At 38.6% G+C, this 25697-nt stretch overlaps 1 protein-coding gene across 5 annotated transcripts in view; it reads right to left on the reverse strand.

The window, feature by feature from the left end:
* Positions 1 to 25697, reverse strand: part of LOC143022226 (rho guanine nucleotide exchange factor 12-like) — a 385126-nt gene that overhangs the window by 311192 nt on the left and 48237 nt on the right. For 2 of the 5 annotated variants that reach the window (XM_076180340.1, XM_076180339.1), the window contains exons 6-19: positions 24990 to 25088; positions 24014 to 24373; positions 18096 to 18186; positions 17119 to 17351; positions 15243 to 15404; positions 10224 to 10325; positions 8955 to 9062; positions 8663 to 8761; positions 7976 to 8068; positions 7179 to 7372; positions 6673 to 6850; positions 6323 to 6437; positions 5879 to 6040; positions 4447 to 4500 (exon numbers count right to left, since the gene is read on the reverse strand). In XM_076180340.1, the coding sequence (XP_076036455.1) occupies positions 4447 to 4500; positions 5879 to 6040; positions 6323 to 6437; positions 6673 to 6850; positions 7179 to 7372; positions 7976 to 8068; positions 8663 to 8761; positions 8955 to 9062; positions 10224 to 10325; positions 15243 to 15404; positions 17119 to 17351; positions 18096 to 18186; positions 24014 to 24373; positions 24990 to 25088 (2050 nt within the window). Of the gene's footprint in view, positions 1 to 4446; positions 4501 to 5878; positions 6041 to 6322; positions 6438 to 6672; positions 6851 to 7178; positions 7373 to 7975; positions 8069 to 8662; positions 8762 to 8954; positions 9063 to 10223; positions 10326 to 12720; positions 12784 to 15242; positions 15405 to 17118; positions 17352 to 18095; positions 18187 to 24013; positions 24374 to 24989; positions 25089 to 25697 lie in introns of all 5 variants that reach the window. The other 3 variants (XM_076180341.1, XM_076180343.1, XM_076180342.1) reach the window with 3 other exon arrangements.

A 25697-nucleotide genomic window follows, 5' to 3' on the forward strand; every position in this document is an offset into this window, starting at 1 on the left:
TTTTTTTTTTAATAAACAGAGGAACAGCATAAACCAGCTGGTCGCCGGTGGTCGGAAACAGGTCGTAAGCTTGGTCTGACCAGACCCTAAAGGGCCCCATTTACACGGTCTAACAATTTGACAAACCCAGTTTGTCAGACAAGTGTTTGAAGTGATGTTTGACCGTGTGAATGGGGTATTTGGTCGTCAAACACGTTTGTCGAACGTGTTTGACAACCAAATACCCTATTCACACGGTCAAACATCACTTCAAACACTTGTTTGACAAACCGGGTTTGTCAAACCGTTTGGCCGTCTAAATGCCCCTTAAGATACTCGTACAAACAAATTATTTCAAACAGATGATACATTGTAGATCTTTTTCTAGCACTTAGATATTCTATAATTTAGTTAAATGGAGTGACCGAGACTGAAGAGGTTGTTTGAGTACTGAGAGCTACTGAAGTATACAAACTAAGAAAAATAAAGCAACACTAAGAGTATACACGAGTTTTTCGAGTGGCTGAGAACGAGTTTCGAAGAAGGCAGTAGACGTCCAAAAAGTCTTCGACGTTCTAATTTGAAGAGAAATTATCCTCCAATCACAAGAGAAGGCTGAGTGACTCTGGTCCATGGGGGTACCACTACTAAAGTCCCTAACTAGTGACAGCATAAACCTTATTTAGTTAAGATACGGAGGCGGAAAAATACACACACACACACGACTCGATGGCGCAGTGGTATCGTTCGCAACCGCTGCTACAACGGTCCGAGTTCGAATCTCGCACAGGGCTGGAATAATTTCAGTATCGCTGCGCTGTGAGTCGTTACTCCAACTCTCGTGGGCGGGGAGTTGGGTGTATGTCCGTGTATGTAAGGTCACAGCATTACCCATTGATCGGTCATATACGAGCTCTGAGTTCTCATCCGGGAGGGTAACAGCTGTCAATCACGAGTTCGACACGTGATCCAAGACACCACACACACACGTATATATATATATATTTCATAACACTGGGTGGTCAGACTGTCCATATCATGGCTAGTGTAGTATGAAAAGAGGTGGGGGAGGGAGAGAGGAATGCGCAGTGCGCTCTTTAATCAATAAAGAGCAAATTTTGGTTCGAGACGAAAACACAATTCCAGGTTCGAAATTCCATTTGGATGAACGCTCAAACAAAATGTTGTATGTTCCTACACACCTGCCTCCCTCTCTTTCTCTCTTTTTCTCTCTCTACCAGTATACTGTCCTATGGAGAGAATGTCTATTTTTCGCCAAAAATATTATTCTTTCTCTAAACCTCTTACGCGAGATACGATCCTCAATAATAGAAGCGATATGTCTTGCCGACATACTACTCGCTCTCTCTCTCTCTCTTTCTCTCTAATCCGATCTCTCGACCTCCAAGCTTCGTCTCTGTATCTCATTGTAACACTAAAGGCCCAGGTGGTCCTTGAAGGTAACCCTCGAGAGGGAGGGAAGTGTGTTATTGAGGTGATCTGGACCTAAGTGGGCGTGGCCAGCGTCGCCATCAGCTGATCGCCTGTGCAGATGTTGCCCCGCCCACCCACCTGTTGTCTTTTGTATAGCGTTGCCATGGGAACGGGCCCTGGCAAGGCGAGGCAAGGTTGCATCAGGCTTGCCTCTTTTTAGTGTTACAATTATTATTATTATTATTATTGCAATTATTATTACTATTATTAATTATTATTATTTTATTACAATTATTATTTTTACTATAATTACAATTATTATTATTATTTCTTTATTACAATTATAATTTTACTAAAATTACAATTATTATTAATATTATTATTATTATCAATTATTATTTTTCATGATATTATTATTACTATTATTACTTATTACTTTTATGATTACTATTATCATTATTATTATTATTCTTGAGTCTTCGGAGAAGATGAACACGAAGAATGGAATTCCTGTTCACTTCATTCTGGCTACTTACTAGCCTTCTGTCACACATGATAACAAAGTGGCGATATTCTTCTCCCCCCGCCACAGGGGGAGGCATTAAATGAGTATTACTGTGTATATATTTGATATGTTTTCACTCAGCCACCCTCAACAGAGAAAAGAAAAGAAATTTAATGAAAAACAAGAAAAGAAATTAAATAAAAAACAATAAAAAAATGAATAAAAATAAAGAATAAAATAAAATATAAAAATGAACATACATATACAAACACGTGTATTGTATATGAAGTGGGCATCGTGTGATTTGATTTAGCTTCCACTTTTTATATATATATTTTTTCTATGTATATTTCTTCAAATTTCCCACTAAATCTTTCTGGACTGCACTCACCAAGCCTTTGGAGTTTTAAGTATTATCTAAATCAGTGTTGGTAAAGTCGGAGATGTGGAGACAGAAGGAGAAAAAAAAAAAAAAAAAAAAAAAAAGTGTAGATCAAAGGGTGCCAAGACGGTTCTGGCAGAGGGTAAGAATGAACAAGGAAAGAATAATAATAATAAAAAAAATAAATGAAAATAAATAAATAAATAAATAAAAAAAAATAACATGTGGACAGACTGTGCTAGGAAGATCAAGAATAATGTAAATGGATGGTGTAAAGGGGGCTTCAGATTCATGAAGAATATTCATTGAGCAAGGAAGTGTGTGTAAAAGATAGTAATGATCAGTAAGAGATTGTGAATGTATGAGGAGATAATGGTTTAATATATGGGTGTATATTACTTGGACAAGGTGACATAGGGAGAGTGATGCGCTGTTTCATTGTATAGTTTATTCTAGTTAAAATACGTGTGCATTGGCCTAAGGATGTATGTGGCATGGTCGCCAGGTGACGCGCTACAAGGTACAGAGGACTGAATGAATAGAATGGCCTGCCCACTCAGGGCAGGCAGTATGTATGTATGTATGTATATATATAAATATATATATATATATATATATATATATGTATATATACAAGGGACTGACCTGACGCCTGACCAGACATGACCTAATTGCGGTGAACCTCTCTAGCCTTTCCGAACAGTGAGTCAGATCAACTACCACATAACTCTGCCATGCATCAAGTTGCACTTACAAGCATGCTTGTGGGGTACATGTATACCATAACAGAACCTGAAGGGATTTTCTTCTTATATACTTCGTAAGTTATTTTCTGCAGATGATAGGGGTTCCTTATGATGAAGCAGTGGTGGTAAACCAAGGGTCCTACTGAAGAGCTGTGCCTTACTGCACTGCCCTTGACCTGAGATTCTTTTTGTCATCATGGATAATACCCACAATCATAGAAGAAACCAGTCCTTTATCCAATCTTTTTGGCATGTGTGTTCACAGTCAAATTGTTGAGGTTGAAAAAGGTTTCCCCATTTCTTCTACATTTCCCTTGTACTCATGATATCCTTCTAGTCCATATTTTAAAAACATTCCCTCAATTGTGTGAAACGTCATTTTCATACATTGGGTCTACCTTGTCTGTAAGATTCATTCCATAACTTTATACTTTCATCTACCAAATGAAATTCAACTACATAACTTTTACTCATAGGGTGTATATGTTCTAATGAAAGAACATCATCACATTCTGTTGTAAGTGGCACTCCAGTCTTACTTGTCTTCTCTCCTCTTGCTTATATCGCACCTTTAACCCAATGGGTCATTGCAACTGAGTACTACCCCAAGAATTATCACTATCATATAAGAACATAAAAATGGAGGAAACTGCAAAAGACCATAAAGCCTACACTAGGCAGTTCCATGTCCATTACCAGCTATCATCCTCATCCATAGTCATCTAATCTTCTCTCAAAACCAATGGTTTCAGTGCTCACAAGTCTTTGGGCACAACCGGGTGCAATCCCAAAGGATTAGCATTATTGCCACATTACACCATCACATACTTAAGAGGGGCTTGCTACCTCTCTTTTTCCCTTCTTCCGTATAGAGAATATAGGTTCTTCTGGGCTTGCTACCTCTCTCTTTTTCCCTTCTTTGGTGAAGAGATTGTAGGTTCTTTTGGTGCAATTTCTGTGTTGCAGGCCTTGTTGCAGATGGAGAAAATCCTTTTCACTGTGGTTTTGCTAACGTTGGTGGCCTCTGCTGTCCATGTAAGTGTGTGAGCAGCAGTTTCTCCATTTGCCTTTTGTTGCAAAAATTGTTTTTGCACACACTATTGCTTGGTCCAGTTTGTTCCAGATGTCTACTACTCTATGTGGAAAACTGGTGTGTGTGTGTGTGTGTGTGTGTGTGTGTGTGTGTGTGTGTGTGTGTGTGTGTGTGTGTGTGTGTGTATTTACCTAGTTGTATTTTACGTGACAAGAGCTATGCTTGTAGTGACCCGTTTTCATATCTCTCTGCATCCAGTTTGTTCTTAAAATTGCGTATAGTTTTGGCATTCACTGTTTCTCTGTTCAGTTTGTTCCAGACACAAACATATCATTAACATTTTGTCAAAAACCGCTGGTCTTCTTACCTGTTATGGAGTCCTCGAAATCTCCATCGTCCGGGTAATTCCGAGCTCTCTCGACTGTAGAAACAAAAGAAAAGAAAATTAGATTATTTCTTAAAGGCTTTCTCCCTATTATAAAGAGGTGACAGTCAAAACCACACACCAAATAACTACCATCTAAGCATTTCTGTGGTGAAGAGGAGGATGTCTCCCACACTATTTGGATTAAATGCAATGCAGTGAGGCACAGTTCTTCTACAGCAAGACCTGATGATTGAAACTGATTTACTCCTAATGCCTTAGCACATCCACAAAGCAAATGTGGGAACATCCCTTTTGTCCATGTCAATTATTTTCTTTGATTTTCAAACTTCCTCTGAGGACGTCAACTGTTCTCATAACATAACCCCACCACCCTCATGTTGCCCTTTTAATTTTTTCTCTCAATCACATCTGTCCCAGTCCATTTTCAAATCTTACTGGTCCTTACATACATATACCAAAAGCTTTTTTCCCCCTTATCAGGGAGGTAGCCAAAAAACAAAGGCATAAGAACCACTCCCACCCATTCCATCCCTATCACACTCCACTCCCCTTCCTCTTATCTTGGCACCTGGTCCTTACTTTGTGAAATACCATAACTCCATGTATAGTCCTCAAGTATCTTGCTTCCACTATTTCTACATTTCTTTTGCATTCATTGACCAGATCATATTCAAATACTCAACAGTTGACAATTATTGCTTCCAGAGAATTTATTTCTACCTACTGCTTCTGACCCAGGGCAGTGGAGAAGGTGCAGGGATGACCCGTCATCCAGGAGGTGCTAAGATAAGAGGGAGGGTGGAGGGGTGTGGAGTGTATTCAGGGATGGAATGGGTGGGAATGATTTTATGCCTTTTTCTTTTTGGCTACCCCCCTTGTAAGGGGGAAGAAGCCTTGGTATATGTATGTATGTATATATATGTATGTATGTATCAAGTATACTTCCTACCTACTCTTCCTCCCCTCAAATATAGTGTACTCGTCCCTCCATATGTGTGAGGATTGTACTCTGCAGTGTGAATTCACATACAGTAAACCCTCAATATAACGGATCTTGATATACCAGATATCAGATATAAAGGACAAAAAATCTGACTGGACAAACCCTGGCTATAACAGATTTTCATCCATTATAGCGAGGGATCCTTGGTTATGACGGATCTTTGGATATAACGACAGACCCCTGTCCCCATATTGCCCGTTATATTGAGGGTTTACTGTAAAAGTAAACACTGTCCTTCCCATTCCATGCACCGAAAAAGTACCACAATTCATGGTAGTGTACGAAGTAACAACCACACTGAAATTTTTATCCATACCATGAGAATCTCAAGACACAAGTATACAGCATATGTGTGAATTCACACACTGAAGACACACGTACAAAAAGGAACTGAGGAATCATACTTACTGTGCGAAGGATTGACTTGAGATGTTTTTCTTCTGTTTTCTTTGTCGTCTGGCATAATTTTGCCAAAGAACGTAATAAATTTGCTGTCCTTCTTCCGCAATTGCCCGATACACACCTCCTCGACACGCTTTGCACACATTTTGTGAATGTTCATTTCGCAATCTATAATAGAATAAATATACATCACATCAAATTACTGCACAACCAATGGTAATGTAGAAAATACTACAAATACGTGAAAAACAAAATTTTTTATGTTATCAGTTCAGTGAGAAAAAGCGATAGGAGAGAGAGAGAGAGAGAGAGAGAGAGAGAGAGAGAGAGGAGAGAGAGAGAGAGAGGGAGAGAGAGAGAGGGAGAGAGAGAGAGGGAGGGAGAGAGAGCTGTTTGAGAAAGAGAGAAAGAGAGAGAGGGAGTTGATATTTTACTAACACTAAAACTTACTTGTGCATTGGTAACCCTGAGGAGCGATACCCCAGATGATAAGGCCACAGTGGTTGCAGTATGTTACACTATAGTAAGACTGTACATTGAAGTGGTGATCACAAAACATGATTGTCTGTATGAAGAAAAGAAACAGAAAAAAAATTAAGAGCTGTGATATTTTTCACTTTATTTAACACGTGTATAAAGTAATTGTAGTTCAATATCTCACAGAATGTTTCTACAGAAATATTCTTATGGACTACTTCACTCTAAATGCCGCTCTTCAATCAAATAAAATCATCTGGGAAGTCTTACTAAACGTAAAATAGTATAAACGTAATTCTAAACAAGTTGAATCTCGAACTTACCTTTTTATTTCCCCTGAATATTTTGGGTCGAATTGGCCGTTCCTTGCCGACAAAGAGAGGACACCGGTCAATCAGGTTCTGGGTCTGCTGACTTCGCACATTAAAGTACTTGTACAGGATCGTTGCAAGACTAGATGCCATCACAAACATTTGGTCCGTTGCATTTTTCAAATCATCCCTATCACAAAAAAAAAAAAAAAAAAAAAAAAAAAAATGTAAATAGATAAACAAATAAAATAAATAAAAGAAAAAATAAAATAAAATAAAATAAATAAATGAATAAATAAATTGATAAAATTAAAATAAGTTATTTCAACAATTTTTGCGGCAAATGCCAGGTTTCTGCAAGTGGTGATCTTGCTGGACTGATGTCATAGATAATCACCTTCCTATCACTAAACCCGTCAACACACTGACCACCATCTAGTTCATCTGCGATAAAAAGGGCTTCTCACACAGACCCACTACAACTCAAAAGCTCGAAAGGAACACAAAGTATGACTTACGAGACACTTTCTAAACAGGGTGCCAAGAGATGGTCCACAATGCTGAGTTCCTTGGTTTTGTTGTGGATGCTTTCTTCGAGCAGGTGATCTGGAGGACCGAAAATGGACCCGAGACCAGCATTGCGTTTTGATCGGAAATCCGCTAAAAGTTCGTTCAGATCCTCACGTGATCTCTGCCGTGCCTTCCAAAAAACCTGCAAAGGATATATATTTTATGATTACATATATACCAAAAGGCTTTTTCCCCCCTCATAAGGGGGTAGCACATACACACCCTTCACCCATGCAATATCCATACAAAATCCATTTGTTGTTCTTTTTAATAATAATAATAAATAATTTTAATAATAATAATAATAATAAAAAAAACAAAAAAAACACTTATATAAATCCGAAAGATTTTTTCTTAAGAATACTACTGTAAGAATCTTGTGGTGGTATTCTTAAAAAATATTCTTTCCTTGTTCAAATCTTTCCTTATACAAATCTTATATAAATCCTTGGAAGGGAAAGATTTTTTCTTAATAATACCACTGTAAGAATCTTACGGTGGTATTCTTAAATAAAATTCTTTCCTTATATAAATCTTGTATTAAACCCTTGGAAGGGAAAGATTTTTTTTAAGAATACCACCGTAAGAATCTTACAGTGGTATTCTTAAAAAAAATTCTTTCCTTATATAAATCCTTGGGAGAGAAAGAATCTTTTTATAAGAATGCCACCATTAGTCCTTTGTGGGGGAAGTAATATTCATATCCTTATTCAACATACAAAGACAATTCTCCAAAAACTCTTACCTTCCTAAGAATCTCCTCTTTGTCAGATTCATGTTGCAGAGTCTGATCTATCTCTCTCAAAACACTTTCATCAATATTGCTCAATCTAAGAGGCTGTAAATCAGAGTAAACCAATTAAAATGTTTTCCATATTCAGAAACAATCACACCAAGCAAGGATTAAGTGCTTCATTCATTTGGTCATAATAACACATTATAATATCACAGATATAGGTTTCCCCTGCTATATGATTTGGTTATGTTCCTGAAAACCTGATCAAATAACGAACGATCGGATAGCGAACTTAAGTTTTAATAGGATTTAATTTAATGGGGAGAGTAGCTTTGGCTTTGTCTCACCAGTAGAAGTTATTGCAGGCTGCTTGGTAGCTATCATGTTATGTATTATTCTCGTAAAATTAACAGTGAATGTGAAATAGTCACACAAAACAGACACTGATACATGGGCCAAGGGGGTAAACACAATTGAATAAAGATTGGGAAAGAGTTTCAATGGATGGACGATGGAACATTGGCACTGCGATTGTGGTGTGTTTGTTTATGGTTTGGTGATCTTATAATCGAGTGCCTACATCGAAAAACAAGCTAGTGGTATCAATTCAAAAGGATCGTATTAAATGAAATATCGGATATTGAACCATCGAATAGCGAGGGAAACCTGTACAAGTTCATCACAATCGATACTTACAGCACCAGGTAGAAGGAAACTAGAGTGAATTTCATAAGCCCATCTTTTCATCTCCTTACCAATACCTTCCTTATAAAGATCAGTTATCAAATAGAAGAACTGAAAAGGACAAAAACTCATGAAACCCGACAGTTGCTTCTCATCTCTAAATTACACAAATGAAACATCCTCCACCTCCTATGTCCACAGTATTCTATTTCAATTCACACTTCAAAAATAAACATCTAACTATGCAGTATTTTTTCTTTTTTTGTCAGACATTTTCAATTGAAAGAATGCACTGGCTCCTTACCAAGCTAGAAGAATCACAGTTGGAAATGACATAGTTGATAAATACAGCCAAGTAAGCTTTATGTCTACAAAGCTTACTTAGCGACTGGAATGGACCGTGGTCTTCCATCTGAAAATTGAAAAACAAACGATTACACAAACCAATCAACTGATTGCCCCAGGCCCCAAATCATAATAAAGCCCTAATGAAACATCATGGCAAAGTGCTTAAATGCATTATTTTTTGGTTGAGGGTTTTAGGAAATTATTCGCAGGGTCTATGAACCAAAATCTCTTGGGGTTTTTGGGAAATAATTCGTAGGTTGTGCTGTGTCTTGTGACACTGCTTCTGACCCAGGGCAGTAGACAGGATGCAGGGGTGACCCATCATCCAGGAGGTGCCAAGATAGGAGGGAGGGAGGAGGGTGGAGGGGAGTGGAGTATATGGGAAATGAAATGGGTGGGAGTGATTTCTATGCCTTTTTCTTTTTGGCTAACCCCCGTGTAAGGGGGAAAAAGCCTTTGGTATATGTATGTATTCGTAGGTTTCCCAAATGTGCAGGGTCTACAAACCAAAATCCTTGCAAATATCAAGGGTTTAATGTACACACAAAAGAACCAATACTCAACCTAAAATATAAAGACAAAACACATAAACCCATATTACTCTACAATGTCTGAATGAAGAACATATATAAGCAATAAAAGAATGTAAAATGTACATCTTGTAGAAGACCTGTAGTCTTCAAGTAACTCATATCTGAAGGTTGATGCTGAAGTATCGAGTTTTGTGGTCTGTATTGAAGATCTTGTTCAGTGATCCCAGTGTGTGTATATATGTGTGTTTTGTGTAATAAAAGTGGCACGTTGTTATATATGCTTGAGTACTATGGGAGGGAGGTGTGGGTGTGGAGTGTATTCAGGGATGGAATGGGTGGAAATGATTTTATGCCTTTCCCTTTTTTGGCTACCTCCCTTGTAAGGGGTAAAAAGCCTTGGTATATGTATGTATGTATGTACTATGCTGCTGGTATAGATTTTTGGTTGCATTTTGTTGGAGGTGCTTGTGAAATGTAGGGTGGTGTTTAGGTTCTAGCATAGAAATATGTTTGTTATTTTCATGCGGTGTTCAATGGGGAGATTTTGGTTTCTATCACAGGTGTCCAACTGGGGTGGTTTTGCAACATCCTGTTATTACTACCATTGCTCCAATTTTAAGTTGTTTGCATTTATCTTGTTGATTGTTGAGAGCCATAACATTTATTGTTTCTCAAGCTTTGACGTTACTCACCGGCTCAGGGTCAGAGAACTCATCATCCTCCATACACATAATGCTACTGCTCACAGGACTCCAGAGGCCGGGAGACAAGAGAGGATTGGTTGGAGTACCCGCCTGAAAAGAATTGCACTGACATCAATAAAGGGCATGTGACATATTCTCAAAGTAAACATACAATACAACTGAATGTGAAAAGTTCCCTAGGATTATGTTTTTAATTTTTGAAATGTATCAGTAAATTTTGCAGCTAAATTCTAGTTATCATTACCTGCCTTAAAATTGCCTCTTACATATGCCATGATTTCAGATAATATCACTACCATAGCATATGCAAAATTTACATATGTATCAGTAAATTTTGCAGCTAAATACTAGTTATCATTACCTGCTTTAACACTGCCTCTTAAATATGCTGATTTCAAATATTCTTAAATATGATATGATTTCAAATAATATCAGTACCATTATCAAATGTACCGATGGATCTTTGTACATCATAAAATGACTAGTCTCCATTTGGAAGAAGAATGTTAGTCACTTTCCTTAAGTTTTTCATTTACCAACTCTTATTCCACCTCTGGCATGATTTTGTTCCCAAGGATGGTATAGATTATTGACTATGAAATACAATATCCTTTCAAGAAAGTTGGTCAAATGAAAGCACATTGACATCATGACATGCACAACAAAGATCCTTTCTCCTTGGCCTAATCAAAACAAACACCCACTACATATCAAAATCCGTCTAACACCCCACATCATGGATGAAGAGTTATCCTTCTCCTACACTACAGTGCTCGCATGAAAGGCAATGCTATAATGTACAGAACTTCCAAAACAGGGTCCTATAGCTTGAGCCGATTCAACCCCACCACTTTATTACAAAATGACATTTCCTAATTCACACAAAAAAATCATAGACCAGATGAAAATAAAATAAATTCAGTCTGCACCATCCTTTCATCCATTTACAATTTTTCTCAATTTACTCCAATCTTCTGCACTCTCTACCTTCCTCCACAGGCAATACTTGCACATACAAGACACTATTTCCCTCATCCATCCACCCACTTCTTGATCTTCCTCTTAAGTTTACTCAATCTACTAATGTCCACATTCTTGTCGCTAGTATTTCTTCACCCATTCTTTCCATATGCCCAAACCACCTCGGCACCCTTTGATCTACTCTATTCACCAGGTCTCTTTCCACTCTGCCTCTCTTTTTCAAGATCTCCGAGAGATTTTTTTCCTTATTTCAGATAATTCATAGCATGCTCCACAAAGCTTCTGTCAACCCTACAATATGCCTTCTCCAACTCCATGACAATTTATTTATTTTATTTATTATTATCTATATTCATTACAATTCTTATTTATTTATTTATCATTATTATATATTTTTTGCATCCGACCTAGTTAAGTACCATAGGGTCTCCTGTCAGCATGCTCCTCCTTTACAATCCTTTGTAAAACCCTTCTCTCTCAATACTATTTACATACCAAAGGCTTCTTCCCTTTATATGGGAGGTATCCACACAAGGCATGCATTCACTCCCATCCATCCAACTCCCATCCACTGCCTCATTGTTTCCCTTTTGTCTTAGCTTGTCATGGACCAAGGGTCATTTTTGTATTTTACCCACTGCCCACATCAGACACAAAGGACCAATCCACAGCAAGGACCCACCATTTCATTTACTTGGCAACCCTCCCTTCTCTTCCCCTAGTTATGGACCAAAAGGTCTCCTGTCGGCATGTTCAGCCTTTGTAATCCTTTGTATGAGGAGAAATCCCTTTGGGCCATGGCAAATTAATGTCCATTCACAACCATTCTCCATTCATGACCCTCCTTTGTTAAATAATCCTCACGACTCTTTTACCATAAAAATTGCATCTTCCCACCCTCCTTCCCTAGACCACCAATGCCATTTTATGGGAATTTTCCACAAATATGTGTCAGAGAAATTTGCTTACATGGGATGTTTTGTGAGCAAATTATATGTTGCAATGAACTTATTTGTGCATATAATAATTCCTTCTTTTTGTGGAAAAAAAAAAAAAGTGGAAATCCAGATTTCATTGCGGGAATTTTGTGTAAAAAATTCTCACTCATTTGCGGGAACTGGCATACCCACACTACATTTCCTCAGTTACTCCTTATATCCCCCCTTTTAAGCCTCTCAATCAACACACTCGTACACATTACCAACCACACAAAACAAACCAATCCCTCTAAAGCTATTATTAAAATATGAATATGTATTCTCTCACATACCCTTCACCCCCTTATTGGCCTCTCAAACAACACACTCATACACGTTACCAACCACACAAAACAAACCAATCCTTCTAAAGCTATTATTAAAATATGAATATGTATTCCCTCACATACCCTTCACCCCCTTTTAAGCCTCTCACTCAACACACTCATACATGTTACCAACCACACAAAACAAACCAATCCCTCTAAAAATATTATTAAAATACGAATATGTATTCTCTCACATACCCTTCCAAAGTCAGCCATCATCTGGTTCAGTCTCTCCTCAAAATCAGCCACAAGAGCAGTCATCTGCAAATAACAACTGGTTCCCTTCCAATGTCCTTTCATTTACCTACCAATGTCAAGCCTATTCCTTAGCATTCTTGTATAAATCTCTCCTGGCACCCTATCCATGTACATGGTGAACAATCATGCAGACATCACACAATCATAACACAGCCATACATTCTGCTCAATCCATTCACTCTCTCCATTCCTAGCTCTAAGTGCCAGAAAAATATCCCTGAAGATGTGCATCTACATAATGACTCAACAACAAAGTAATGTCGTAGCACATTGGTAAAATAATACTAATGACCCACTTTCGGAGAAGAATAAGCTAGAATAAAAAGATCTGTATATTTTGATCACTAACTGTGATCCTCTTCAGCAGATGTGAAGAGGATCACAGTTAGAGACTGAAATGTACGGATCTTTTTACTTTTGCTTATTCTTCTCCAAAAGTGGGTCATTAGTATTACAAAGACACAAGTGTAAAACATTTGACTATTTAGGAAAGTATAATGTAGTACTACATTTGTAAAATGAGACTTATTGACCCACTGTCGGAGAACAAGATAAAATGGACAGAAAATCTGTATATTTCGACCACTATCTGTGGTCATCTTTATTCTGCTGAAGAGGACTACAGATAGTGGTCGATATATATAGATTTTCTGTCCATCTTATCTCATTCCCCAACAGTGGGTTAACAAGTCTCATTTTGACCATTTATTGGATAAAAAAAACACTCCCAAAATTGAATAAGACTGTCTGGCATCATTTAGAAAGAATAAGGAATGGCAACAGCGACTGAAAACAGGGTTAAAGCACAAAGATATATATACATTGAAATTTTACACTAAAGAACTATTCAATATACCATATATGAATTCTACAAACAAGTGTTTTATAACATTTGCATGCATGCAAACCACAATGCTACTAAACTTTTAAGAATTGCTAAATTACACAAAATTACTTCATACGCACTATTCTAGTAAAGTAAAATATGATGAAAAGACACTCTCTACTGACACCTACTCTCTTGCCTTCTCCTTCCCTCTACAATGAACATTCCTCTTATATCTGTTGCCCCTTTCATCCTACCAATAACATGTCACTCACTCACACACACACGCACACACACAAACACTGCGAGATACAAAGACCGAACACCATAAGCATAGCTCACATTCCCATAAGATACAAATAGGTAAATATTAGGTAAATACACACACACACAAATAAAAAAATCAAGTAAAAATGGAATTACACCAACTATTTCATATGTGAATCATTTAGAAATATCCACACTGGACCAACTTCCTAAGATCTTTAATGTTGACTTGTCAAAAGTCAACAGAGCAGGGCACGTTCCTTGGTGCATTCCTCAGTGTCCTGAGTAAAGTCATGCCTGTGAGGACACCGAGGAACACATTGAGGAACACACCCAGCTCTGAAAATCAAACATCTATCTATATACCAATGATTTCTTCCCCTTATTAGGTGGGGTAGCCAGCCAAAGCATTCACTCGCACCCATCTACCACCTATTTGTTTCTCTCACATCTTCGCTCCTCACAGATAAAGGGTCATCCCTGTCTTGTGCCCAATGCCTGAGTCAGCAGCAATGCAGCAAGGCACAGCACATCCAGAGCAAAGCTGCTTCAATTACATGGTGAACCCCTCTCCCCTTTGGGCTGCATCAAAATATCATCCATACACAACCATTCTCCATTCACATTTATCTCGTGCCTTTTCCTATCTTAGTCCACTCAAAATAAATTATGAAGCAGATATCCCAAGAGAAATTAGCCATTCCCCACAAACTAAAGTAACTATGTCTAAACAGAAATGTAGTATCACATTTGTAAATAACACACAAGAAACCTACAGTTGGAGAAAATAAACTTCGAATGAAAGAAGATCCTATATTTCTGCTACCAACTGTAGCCTTCTTCAGGAAAGTACTTTCCTGAGGAGGGCTACAGTTGGTAGCGGAAATACAGAATCTTCTTTTATTCTAAATTTATTTTCTCCGACTGTGGGTTTCTTGTGTGTTAAGTACCTAAGCAGGAGGAAAGAAGACATTTTCCATTTTCACTCCAACCTCACTTGTCCTTTTCACTCTTTTTTCCCAGCTTATAACATGCAGAAATAACACACACTTCCAACCTGGACTGGCTTGATAATAACACAAGAAAAACAGTATAATACCTAATGTGCATTGCCAAACTGAAGCAAATAAATATACTTCCTATTGTGGAGTGAATTTTCTACTCAACCAACTACTTGTTTCAAATGCCGAGACTCTAATTACAGTCTGAAACTCTGGTGCTAAAAATAACTAGACACAATCTTGTGAATACAGTAGCTAATAATAAAAACTAGATACAATCTCGTGAGTACAGTAGAGCCGAAGAACCCATGCAAATGGCCATACAACAGCAAAGCAAGACAAAAAGCGTCACACTTGATATCCGTTACCTGTCCGTTGGAGGTGGTGGGGCTCGTTACTCGAGAGGAGTGAGGACTGTTATGCTGAGAACCTGCCTTGGACACCCCGGGCAAAGTGGGTCGGGAGGGCAGGGGAGGGGCGGGGGAGAGAGGGGGAGCAGATGGGGCAAACTCCCCATCCCCAGCTTCCGACTGCATGTCAAACATGACAACCAGGTTAGTAGAGCAGCACATGGGTTATAACTAGCACACCCAGAAACAATTTGCCATGTGATGATGATGATGATATGGGTTAATGTCACATGGGTTATAACTAGCACACCCAGAAACAATTTGCCATGTGATGATGTTGATGATATGGGTTAATGTCACATGGGTTATAACTAGCACACCCAGAAACAATTTGCCATGTGATGATGTTGATGATATGGGTTAATGTCACAAACTCCACCCTATCGGAAGGCTAGGATGGTGCCCCTCACAGAGGACTTTGTAGCATGGAATTTAATGAACCATGCCCTTGGTTCAACTTCACCAGTGGCAGGATTCGAACCGCCACCCCCTCGACCTTCGCCTTAAGTAACGACACCCTAACCCGCTCAGCCAGCGAGCTTCCTAGTGTTATTAGTAAACAAATGCTTAAATGCCTAGTATTAAGTTCTGGTCTGATAGCTGAAGACACTGACATTCAAATACATGTCTCATGTAAATGGAGTAAAAAATACCTATATACCTTAGCTGGCTCCCTTATATGGAAGAAGAATCCTTTTGGTGCATAAAGACACCCAAAGAACAATTTGTGATGTTTATATGCCTTTTTCATCTATAAGCCTTCATCTTTTGAATGTATTATCCTGTATTCTCAAAATGTTAGTAACATTTCCCTAACACTTTAAATAAATCATCGTCAAAGCAGTCAAATATAAATGGCAAGATAACTGTTGAAAATGGGAAATTCTTTATATGTGGACAGTATGACAATAAATATCACTGACTTGTCCGAGTTGTTCCATATATCATTACCCACTTAATTCTTTCTTCTTCTACAATTCAAACATGTGCCCTATTCAGATAAGTCAGATTGTGTGTGTGTTACATACAAATATTAATGCTAAGTAGACCACTTGGAAAAAGAAACTAATGAAGCAGAGCGCTTTCATATATTACATCCTCAGTGCAAACTTTTTGCACTGAAGATGTAATATATGAAAGCGCTCTGCTTACTTAGTTTCTTTTTCCAAGTGGTCTACTTTGCATAAGTGAACGCACTTTCCCGTATTCTAATAAGCACAAATATTCATGTGCAGCAATTTTTCCTTTTAGAACTGTCCAAATACAAATATGTTTCTTGAGTCAGATATTAGTAAAATGTTTGTCAATGATATTTCTATTTACTGATGCATCAATGCACATGGCAAATTGTACCCCTCAAATACAATGATACCCAAGCTGAAGCAGAGCATTTCACAAGTAAAACATGAGCCAGACAAGGGACTCCGACACTCGGAACCATTCATGATTCAAGCTCTTCCACATATCCATCATAACAGTAAATCATTTCCCTGTGCCAGGTAATATTCCGACAAGGCTGACACATTCACAACATACATATGAGGGTAATCTTAACACTGAAAATTAAATTTTTTAACTATCATCAATATAATGAAAAATGGCTCAATATCATCATACATATTTTCAATGTACTTAAGACAAAAGAGGAAAATAAACAAAATGTATGAGAAAAAGTTAACGGTTAATCAAATTAATAACAGAAGACACCCTTCTTAAGAACATTTGTGAAGTTCAACCTTGTGGGAAATCCTGCCTATGTACAAGACAAAAGCTAGTACACTACATGGTAGTCTAATTAAAAAATCATCTCCTTCATTTCCGCAATCATACTCACATCCTCCTGAATGATGGAGTAATTCTCATCACCCTCTTCTTGAGATGAAGGGAGTTTGAGCAGAGAGGAGGTGCAGGATGAAGTCGTAGAGGAATAAGGTGGAGGCGGAGTGCCTGGGGGCTCTCCGACGAATGTTTCATCACCGACGACGGACGAAACTTTGCTGCGGCTTCCACTGGACATGATGCCCACTGATGATAGGTCACTTAAAGAGTCGCTAAGACGAAGTGTCCCTGTAAATGGTGAGGAAATTATCAGTTTGACATGATGATTCTATCCCTTCCAGTGTACATCTGTCGATCTGGGGAAAAATGAAAAGACAAAAAGAACTCCCTTTGGGCTGAGAGAGAGAGAGAGAGAGAGAGAGAGAGAGAGAGAGAGAGAGAGAGAGAGAGGAGAGAGAGAGGAGAGAGAGAGAGGAGAGAGAGAAGGGTGAGAGGGAGTGAGACAGAGAGAGGAGAGAGAGAGGAGGGAGAGAGAGAGATGGGGGAGAGAGGAGGAAGAGAGAGAAAGTGAAAAGGGAGAGAGAGAGGGAGTGAGAGAGAGGGAGAGAGAGAGAGAGAGAGAGAGAGAGAGGAGGGAGAGAGAGAGAGAGGAGGGAGAGAGAGAGAGAGAGGAGGGAGAGAGAGAGAGAGGAGGGAGAGAGAGAGAGAGAGGAGGGAGAGAGAGAGAGAGGAGGGAGAGGGAGAGAGAGAGAGAGAGAGAGAAAGTGAGCGAGAGAGGAAGAGAGAGGAAGTGAGAGAGAGAGAGAGAGAGAGAGAGAGAGAGAGAGAGAGAGAGAGAGAGAGAGAGAGAGAGAGAGAGAGAGAGAGGAAGTGAGAGGAAGAGAGAAAGATAGAGAGGAAATGAGAGAGGAAGAGAGAAAGATAGAGAGGAAATGAGAGAGGAAGAGAGAAAGATAGAGAGGAAATGAGAGAGGAAGAGAGAAAGATAGAGAGGATGAGAGAAAGATATTCCAACATTTCTGCATTTCTTACCTGGATTGGCTTGCTGTCCCAGTGGATCGGGGCTTGACTTGGCACGATAATGTGAGGGAGGACGTGTACTCGAATCAGCTGTGCTTGCGGACTAAGTATGAAGAGAGTAGAAACATGTTAAAAAAATTGAAAAATCATACCTATTGAAAATGATAATGCTATATCAAGACATATATCTAATGGCTACTTATATGTTTGCTAAGCAATACAATAGACAATATTGACATGTATACAAATTTTCACACGGACCCAGCCAAGAATGTGTACATTCATACATTACACAAAACAGGTACTCAAGTACACACATGTATATGTCTGGATTCTCCATTAAAAAAACGTTTAATGACTATTACCTTCCACCATCCCTCTGTGATGCTATCCTCTTTAAATATCCTTTTCTAGACTACCACTATTGGATATGATAATGTCCCTAAGCACTGGATATTGCCAACAAATTACTACAACACACAGATTTGGACTACAAACATGTTGTACTTAGAAATGTGGAACTAGCATTGGTGGGGGATGGGGGGTGAGGGAGTATGTATGAGAAATAAATTGATGCAGCCCAAAGGGATTTCTCCCTGTCTTCTCCTTTTCTGCATGAGGGGACGGAGAGGTGGGGTTGCTGATTTAATAAAGTGGCCTTGCTGTGGGTGTGCTGTGTCTTGCAAACCTGCTTCTGACCCAGGGCAGTGGACAAGATGCACTGATGACCCATCATCCAGGAGGTGCCAAGATGAGAGGGAGGGAAGAGGGTAGAGGGGAGTGGAGTACGTAGGGGATGGAATGGGTGGGAGTGGTTTCTAGTACGTAGGGGATGGAATGGGTGGGAGTGGTTTCTATGCTTTTGTCTTTTGGCTACCTCCCATACAAGGGGGAAAAAAGCCTTTGGTATATGTATGTAGTATTGGCAAGTTGTGTACAAGTTTGTACACCTCACTGTTCTCAAGTCCAACATGTTGGCTACCTTGTGTACAGTTCAACAACAGTTTCCATCACCCTCATACCTGACTCGTTTAAATATCAACGTCCTCTAGCTCTTCTCTAAAAAGTCCAGTAATGTCTTCTTTACGTCCTTTTGTTTGTAAGCAATCAAGAATCAGTTTCTATGAAAATCATCTCCTATTTCTTTTTAGAGACAAATCTCCATTTATAGATGAATGCTGAGCCAGTTTTTTAAACTGTTACTATCCTTTATTTTCTTTTTTTTATTTCTCCCATAATACTCAGAGCAACCTTTCCTCATGCTCCTGTGGTGATGGGGAGGGGATAGTATTTGCACTGCCATATTCCCATTCACTCCACCTTTTGTCCTCTTTCTTCCTTGCTCAACAGACATTCCTCTTGTATCCAATATCCCCCTTCACCCCATCCATCCACCTCATTCTTGGTCTCCCTCTCAAGATTCCTCCATCCATTTTGCTCGTTTTTCTTCACTCGTATTTCACCTATACCATAAACCACCCACACAAAGACACATACAAATTCAGATCACAAAACAAGCCCTTCAAGACAGACCACCAAACCTGATACTCCAACAACAGCCACCAGACATAAGCCCACCATGGGAAAAAGACCCTCACACATCTGGTAAGAACCACACTGGCATGCATGTACTCTGGTCACAATCCAACACTGAACTATTACCAACACAGAAGAAACCTGGCCACAGACTCAAATTGCCCCAGATGCAATCAACACACAGAGGACAGAGAACAACTTGTACTATAATGTCCCACATTAACAATCCTTAAACAATAACACAATATATCATCCATGAATGACTTGTACAGCCACCAAAGGGTCTTGTTGTTCACCTTAACCCCTTCGATACGATGACGCCTACGTAGGTGTCACGAGGAGCAAGTGGGTATGCAAGAATGCCGATGTCGGCGTCTTGATCATATATATTGTAGTTGTGCCTGCGTGACCCCCATACTCTGTAAACTGGCTTCATCATATTTTCTACGGTTATCAAAATTTACGGGTGAAAGAGAACGAGCAATACAGCGGTAACAGCAGGTTAGGGCGTCGTTACTTGCGGCGAAGGTCAAGGTGATGGCGGTTTGAATCCTGCCACCAGTGAAGTTGAACCAAGGGTATGGTTCATTAAATTCCACGCTACAAAGCCCTCTGTGAGGGGCACTGTCCTAGCCTTCCGATAGGGGGGAGTTTGTGACGTTAAACCATATCAAGTATTATGACGCAACATCGCACGTCTGGCAGCTAATGCTGCCTGCGAGATTTTGGCCCGTATTGAAGGGGTTAAGGCTACAGGTCTCCTGCAAGAGAGACCAAGAGCAAAGGATTGATTGATTGATTGATTCTTTACTCATTCATTCTATTATTCCAAATCATCTGGTTCATTAAATTCCACACTACAAAGCTCTCTGTGAGGGGCACCGTCCTAGCCTTCCGATAGGAGAAAGTTTGTGACGTTAAACCATATCATCATCTAAGCAATCGTCAATCAACCCCCACTGCCAGCTCTTTCCACCCCATCTCTCCACTTGACCTCAACATATCTCATTCTATCCAACCTCATTCCCTACCATGCTTTTTAAGCACTTCATACAAAGCCCTCTGTGAGGGGCACCGTCCCAGCCTTCTGATATGGGAGAGTGTGTGATGTTAAACCATATCATCATCATCATCATCTCAAACATGTTTTGGCTCTTCCTCTCTGCCTTTTTCAAATTCGAAGTCCATGGATTCATCCCAAGATACCTATTTCTTGTGACACTTTTCCTTTTCCACAGACATTTACTTACGTCTCTTACTCTACAATTCACCTCCACCCCCATTATTTCATGTGATCCCAAATATTATTATAAATCTAATTTATAATTTATAAATTTATTAATTTAATTTAATTTAATTTATAATTTAATTTATTATCAATATGATTTTTTTTTTTTTTTTTTTTTTTTTTGCATCCGACCTAGATATGGATCAAAAGGTCTCCTGTCGGCATGCTCCGCCTTTGTAATCCTTTGTAATCAATGTCTCTACTTCCTCAAGCCTCTCACCTCTAGCCCACCACCATCATCACATCTTAAACATCTTGGCACCTTTTACCCAAACAGTAAACCCTCAATATAACAGATGATATGGGGACAGGGGTCTATCATTATAACAGGACAGATCCGTTATATCCCAAAGTTTACCCGGTATTAGAAATTACAGTATTTTATTTCAGCTACTTTCCACATACACTCCTAATCTCTACTACTATCTGCTTCAGTCCATCCTCCATCTCAACTACAAACTGTCACCTCTACTCTCACCAACTCCAAACCTCTGCTTACACCCTTGTAAGGGGAAAAAAGCCTTGATATATGTATGTATGTATGTAACAATCCATTCATGATGATGATGACATGGTTTAATGTCACAAACTCCCTCCTATTGGAAGGACTTTGTGCTGTGGGATTTAACAACCCATGCCCTTGGTTCAACTTCACCGGTGGCAGGATTCGAACCACCATCCCCTCAACCTTCGCCGCAAGTAATGACGCCCTAACCCGCTCAACCTGACTTCTTATCCTACACATCTGCAACACATACCATACCACCTTAAATCCTACTGTCTTCCTCTCTACTACTCCTATATATATATATATATATATTTTTTCATTCATGGCCCATATATCTCCTTGAACATCCATTTAACCATTCATAGCTTGTACATCTCCTTGAACATCCATTTAACCATTCATGGCTTGTACATCTCCTTGAACATCCATTTAACCATTCATGGCTTGTACATCTCCTTGAACATCCATTTAACATCTTCGATATGAGTCAAATACTCATATGAACATTCAACTGCCTGATGTATGATGATGCATCATAATACGCATGTTATAAAATATAAATTCACTTCTGTCATACTTGTTCTCTTTCACCCTGAATATTTACAACCACAGAAAACACGATCAAGCATGTTCAGAGGATACGGGAGTCACTTGGCTACAACTACAAAATAAACGTAATCAGGAAGCCGATGTTGGAAGCCTTGTATACCCACTCACTCCTCACGACACCCACGTAGATGTCATAGTATTCTAGGGTTAAACATGAACATATGAATAACAATAAAAACAATCAACAACAAAATACCATCACCATAGCAGCAATGAAATATTCGAAACAAGAGTTGGAAACTATCTCGGATTTGGAGGTTAAATATATTTACTATTTGATGCTTCAACTATGATTTTGGGGTTACCAGGGTCGCCATATGCCTAATAACTAAATTCTAATTATATGTCTACTTCTGTCTATGCATGTGTGCATGTTTGGAAATATACACAAACATCTACATTCCCTCTCACACATAAACATACACACACACACATACACATGCATGCACACAATACTTATAAGTAAAAAAAAAAATACATCAGTAACAAAAGTGCTTCTACTGACTTTGCATTTACTTTAAAGAACAAAACAACTGATTTTACAATGGTTTTAAGTACTGTTAGGATATATAGAAATATTGTCCATCTCCAAATTTTTTAAGCAACATGATTAGTTAATTAAGTGACAGTTTTATTCAGTGGCAGACTAAAAAAATCCTGAACTAATAAATTATCTATGCCAGAATATTTCAATTCTTAATTTAAAAGCAAAATTTCCATACAACTTATTCAATGTTAGTGATCTTAGTACATAGTTGGTAAGTGTAACAGCATTTCCTTAAAAAGAAGCTTAGTTTGACCTTTTTCAAACAAAAACAATTCAAAAACATTGACCTAAAGCACATTAACATTAGGATTAGCAAATACAACAGAATTCATCCAATCTATATTAATTCAAAACTACAATACAAAATCACCACAAAGAAACAGTCATTCGGTTAGGAAGCATAACAAAACAGACTAACCCTATACACACTACAAAAGAGGGGGAACTGAGATTACAAAGCATTACCACAAACTCCCAAACCAATATGACATGCAACATTGCGGAAGTACAAAAAATTCTAAACAGTACCATAGGCAATCACATGTTAATTCTAGTAACTCTCTATGAGAAGCTCATAAAATCATCACCAATGACAATAGAAAAGTGAAATAAAAGATATTAAGTAAGGGAGGGCAGCGGGTGGGATACAGGGATGACCTGTCATCCACGAGGAGCTAAGATGAGAGGGGGGAAAGGGTGGTGGATGGAAGTGGAATGGGTGAGAGTAGCTATGTGCCTTTGTCTTGGATACCCCCTATATGGGGGGGAAAAACTCTTGGTATATATAGTTAGACAGAACTTAAGTCTATCTGTCAATATACTAAAAGCATTTTCCCCTTTATAAGGGAGGTAGCCAAGCCTAAGTTATGTACCTACTCCCACCCATGGTAGAACATAAGTACGGAGAGAAAAATGTTTTTCAGAAAATTTCTGAAATGTTATGAACATGTTATCAACTTCACTTTTCTAAACTGCCACTTCCCAGTGAAAAAGCATATATTTATGAAAGATTATTTAAAGGTTAGAAGCAATAATCCTATGTTAAAGTTTTCACCAAGACTAATTTAACTAATAAAAGTTAGTGCAGAAATAATTGGGGAGACAATAATACTTATTTTTCCTGATCATTACAGTCAATCAAAAAATCAAATGTTATTTGGCATCCTGATATAAAGTACTGACCCTGGTTATGCCATAATCCGGACTATAAGTGTGTAGCTAAATGCTTCAGAGAAACAATATCATACATCTGAATAATCACACGTGCTACCTTACACATTCTCAAGACAATAAAACAAGTACAAATCAACACAACAACAAGAATATAAGCACTAAGCAGCAACACACACAAGCAGGAGCAGCAGCAGCAGCAGCACCCAGGGCTGTCAAAACTACAACAGAAACATCATCAGTTATACATCTTTGATGGCATCATGACTTACATGATTAATACTGTGGACCTTATGAATGTTCTCAAGACTTTGGGCAAGGCCTCCATCCCCTAGTCTCTCAAACTGTTGAGGACGTGGGGGCAAGGGGGGGGCTGCGGCACCTGCCCCTGCCCCTGCCCCTCCACTTAGGGATGAGGAGGAGAGGCTTGGGTTGGATGGGATGGAGATGGTGGAGGGTAATGAGATGTTAGGAGTGGATATTTGGCTGACTAGGGAGCGGTTCCTGATGGGAAGAGGAGGGGGAACGTCGGACGAGGATCGGGAGTGTGAGAAGGAATGACTATGAGGGTGGGAGAAGGACGAGCGCGACAAAGGAGGTGAGCGTGGAGATGATCGAGGATAGGTGTGCAACTGAAAACAAATACGCACAGATAACGTCTAAAAAACAAAATGGGGGAAAAAAGTTACATTAGTAACATTCACATCAATCAAACATTCATTCTAAACTTTGTGATTAGCAACAGCAAAGCCTTAAAGGAGCTATGAAATAGTTAATTTTCTTGCATCTAGAGTGCAAAAGCTAAAAGCCATCCAAATGAAACTTATGAATAGTTTAGCTTGACAATGTCTGTATTGCTCTATGGGAACAGTTAGCAGGCACTCATTTAATAGTCACATCACTGTTCTCAAAAAAATAATAAAAAAAATTACTTGACAAGAATGCATCAAATTCCAAACTAAAAAAATGCAAATGATATCAAAAGAAAATCAAGAACTTTAAACTAAATTGAGCAAGATTAGCGCAACATCAAACAATGGCTATCCACTAAAACAAAACAACAGTTTCAGTCAAAATTGCTGTCTTTAAATAATCAGTGAAATATAACTGACCTAATGCATCTCTAGGTGATGAAAGAATTCAACATTAAACAAGGGACACACAGTCAATTAAGGTCAGGAACCCAACCCTTAAGAAAACTAACTGTAGGACTGGGCAATGTGCACAGGACACAAAAACCGCACTAACCTGTCCCTCGATGTCTTTCATATTCTTCAGCTCCTCCGTAATTTTGGCAATTTGTCTATTAATGGAATCTAACTCCTTTTCAAAGTTCCTTTGTAAATTCTGTAAATAAAGAATAGTTAACATTCAACACCCAAATTATAAAAAATAAGCATTAATTCCTTTGCCATCAACTGGGTCCCACAAATTTGAACAAAATTACTTTGCACTTTAGGTATAAGATTAAAATACAACATAAACAAATCTTAAATTATGATTACATAATGTATGAAATGCTCTTTTATATTTCTTAAACTAAACTGTTCATTCTCAAGCTTCCTCTTTATTTACATCCATTTCAATTGTACTATGACCTCCATGCTTGTGGAACTGCATGGTGAAGTTTAGCAGGTTCTATCTTCCACAGACACAGTTCATTGACCCCTACATAGCCCAAAATCTACAGTTGAGAACAACATTACTACTACAGTAAGTCCTCATTATACAGTACATATGCGTTCCTGAAAACCTTACTGCAAATTGAAATTACCGTATACCGAACCCATTATAACATGTAATACAGTAATAGAATATGGCAGACGGACCTTCTCCCTGCTCTTTCCTCTTCAAAACACAAGCAGATACCGTATTTGTGAATTTTTCTTACCGTAAATAGAATTGAGGGTAGTAATTACCAAATACCGTAACTGTGAATTTACCTGATAAAGAATT

This window comes from Oratosquilla oratoria, chromosome 44 (genome assembly GCF_046742065.1).
Source record: "Oratosquilla oratoria isolate Oo_2021 chromosome 44, ASM4674206v1, whole genome shotgun sequence".
In the NCBI taxonomy this organism is placed as follows: Eukaryota; Metazoa; Arthropoda; class Malacostraca; order Stomatopoda; family Squillidae; genus Oratosquilla; species Oratosquilla oratoria.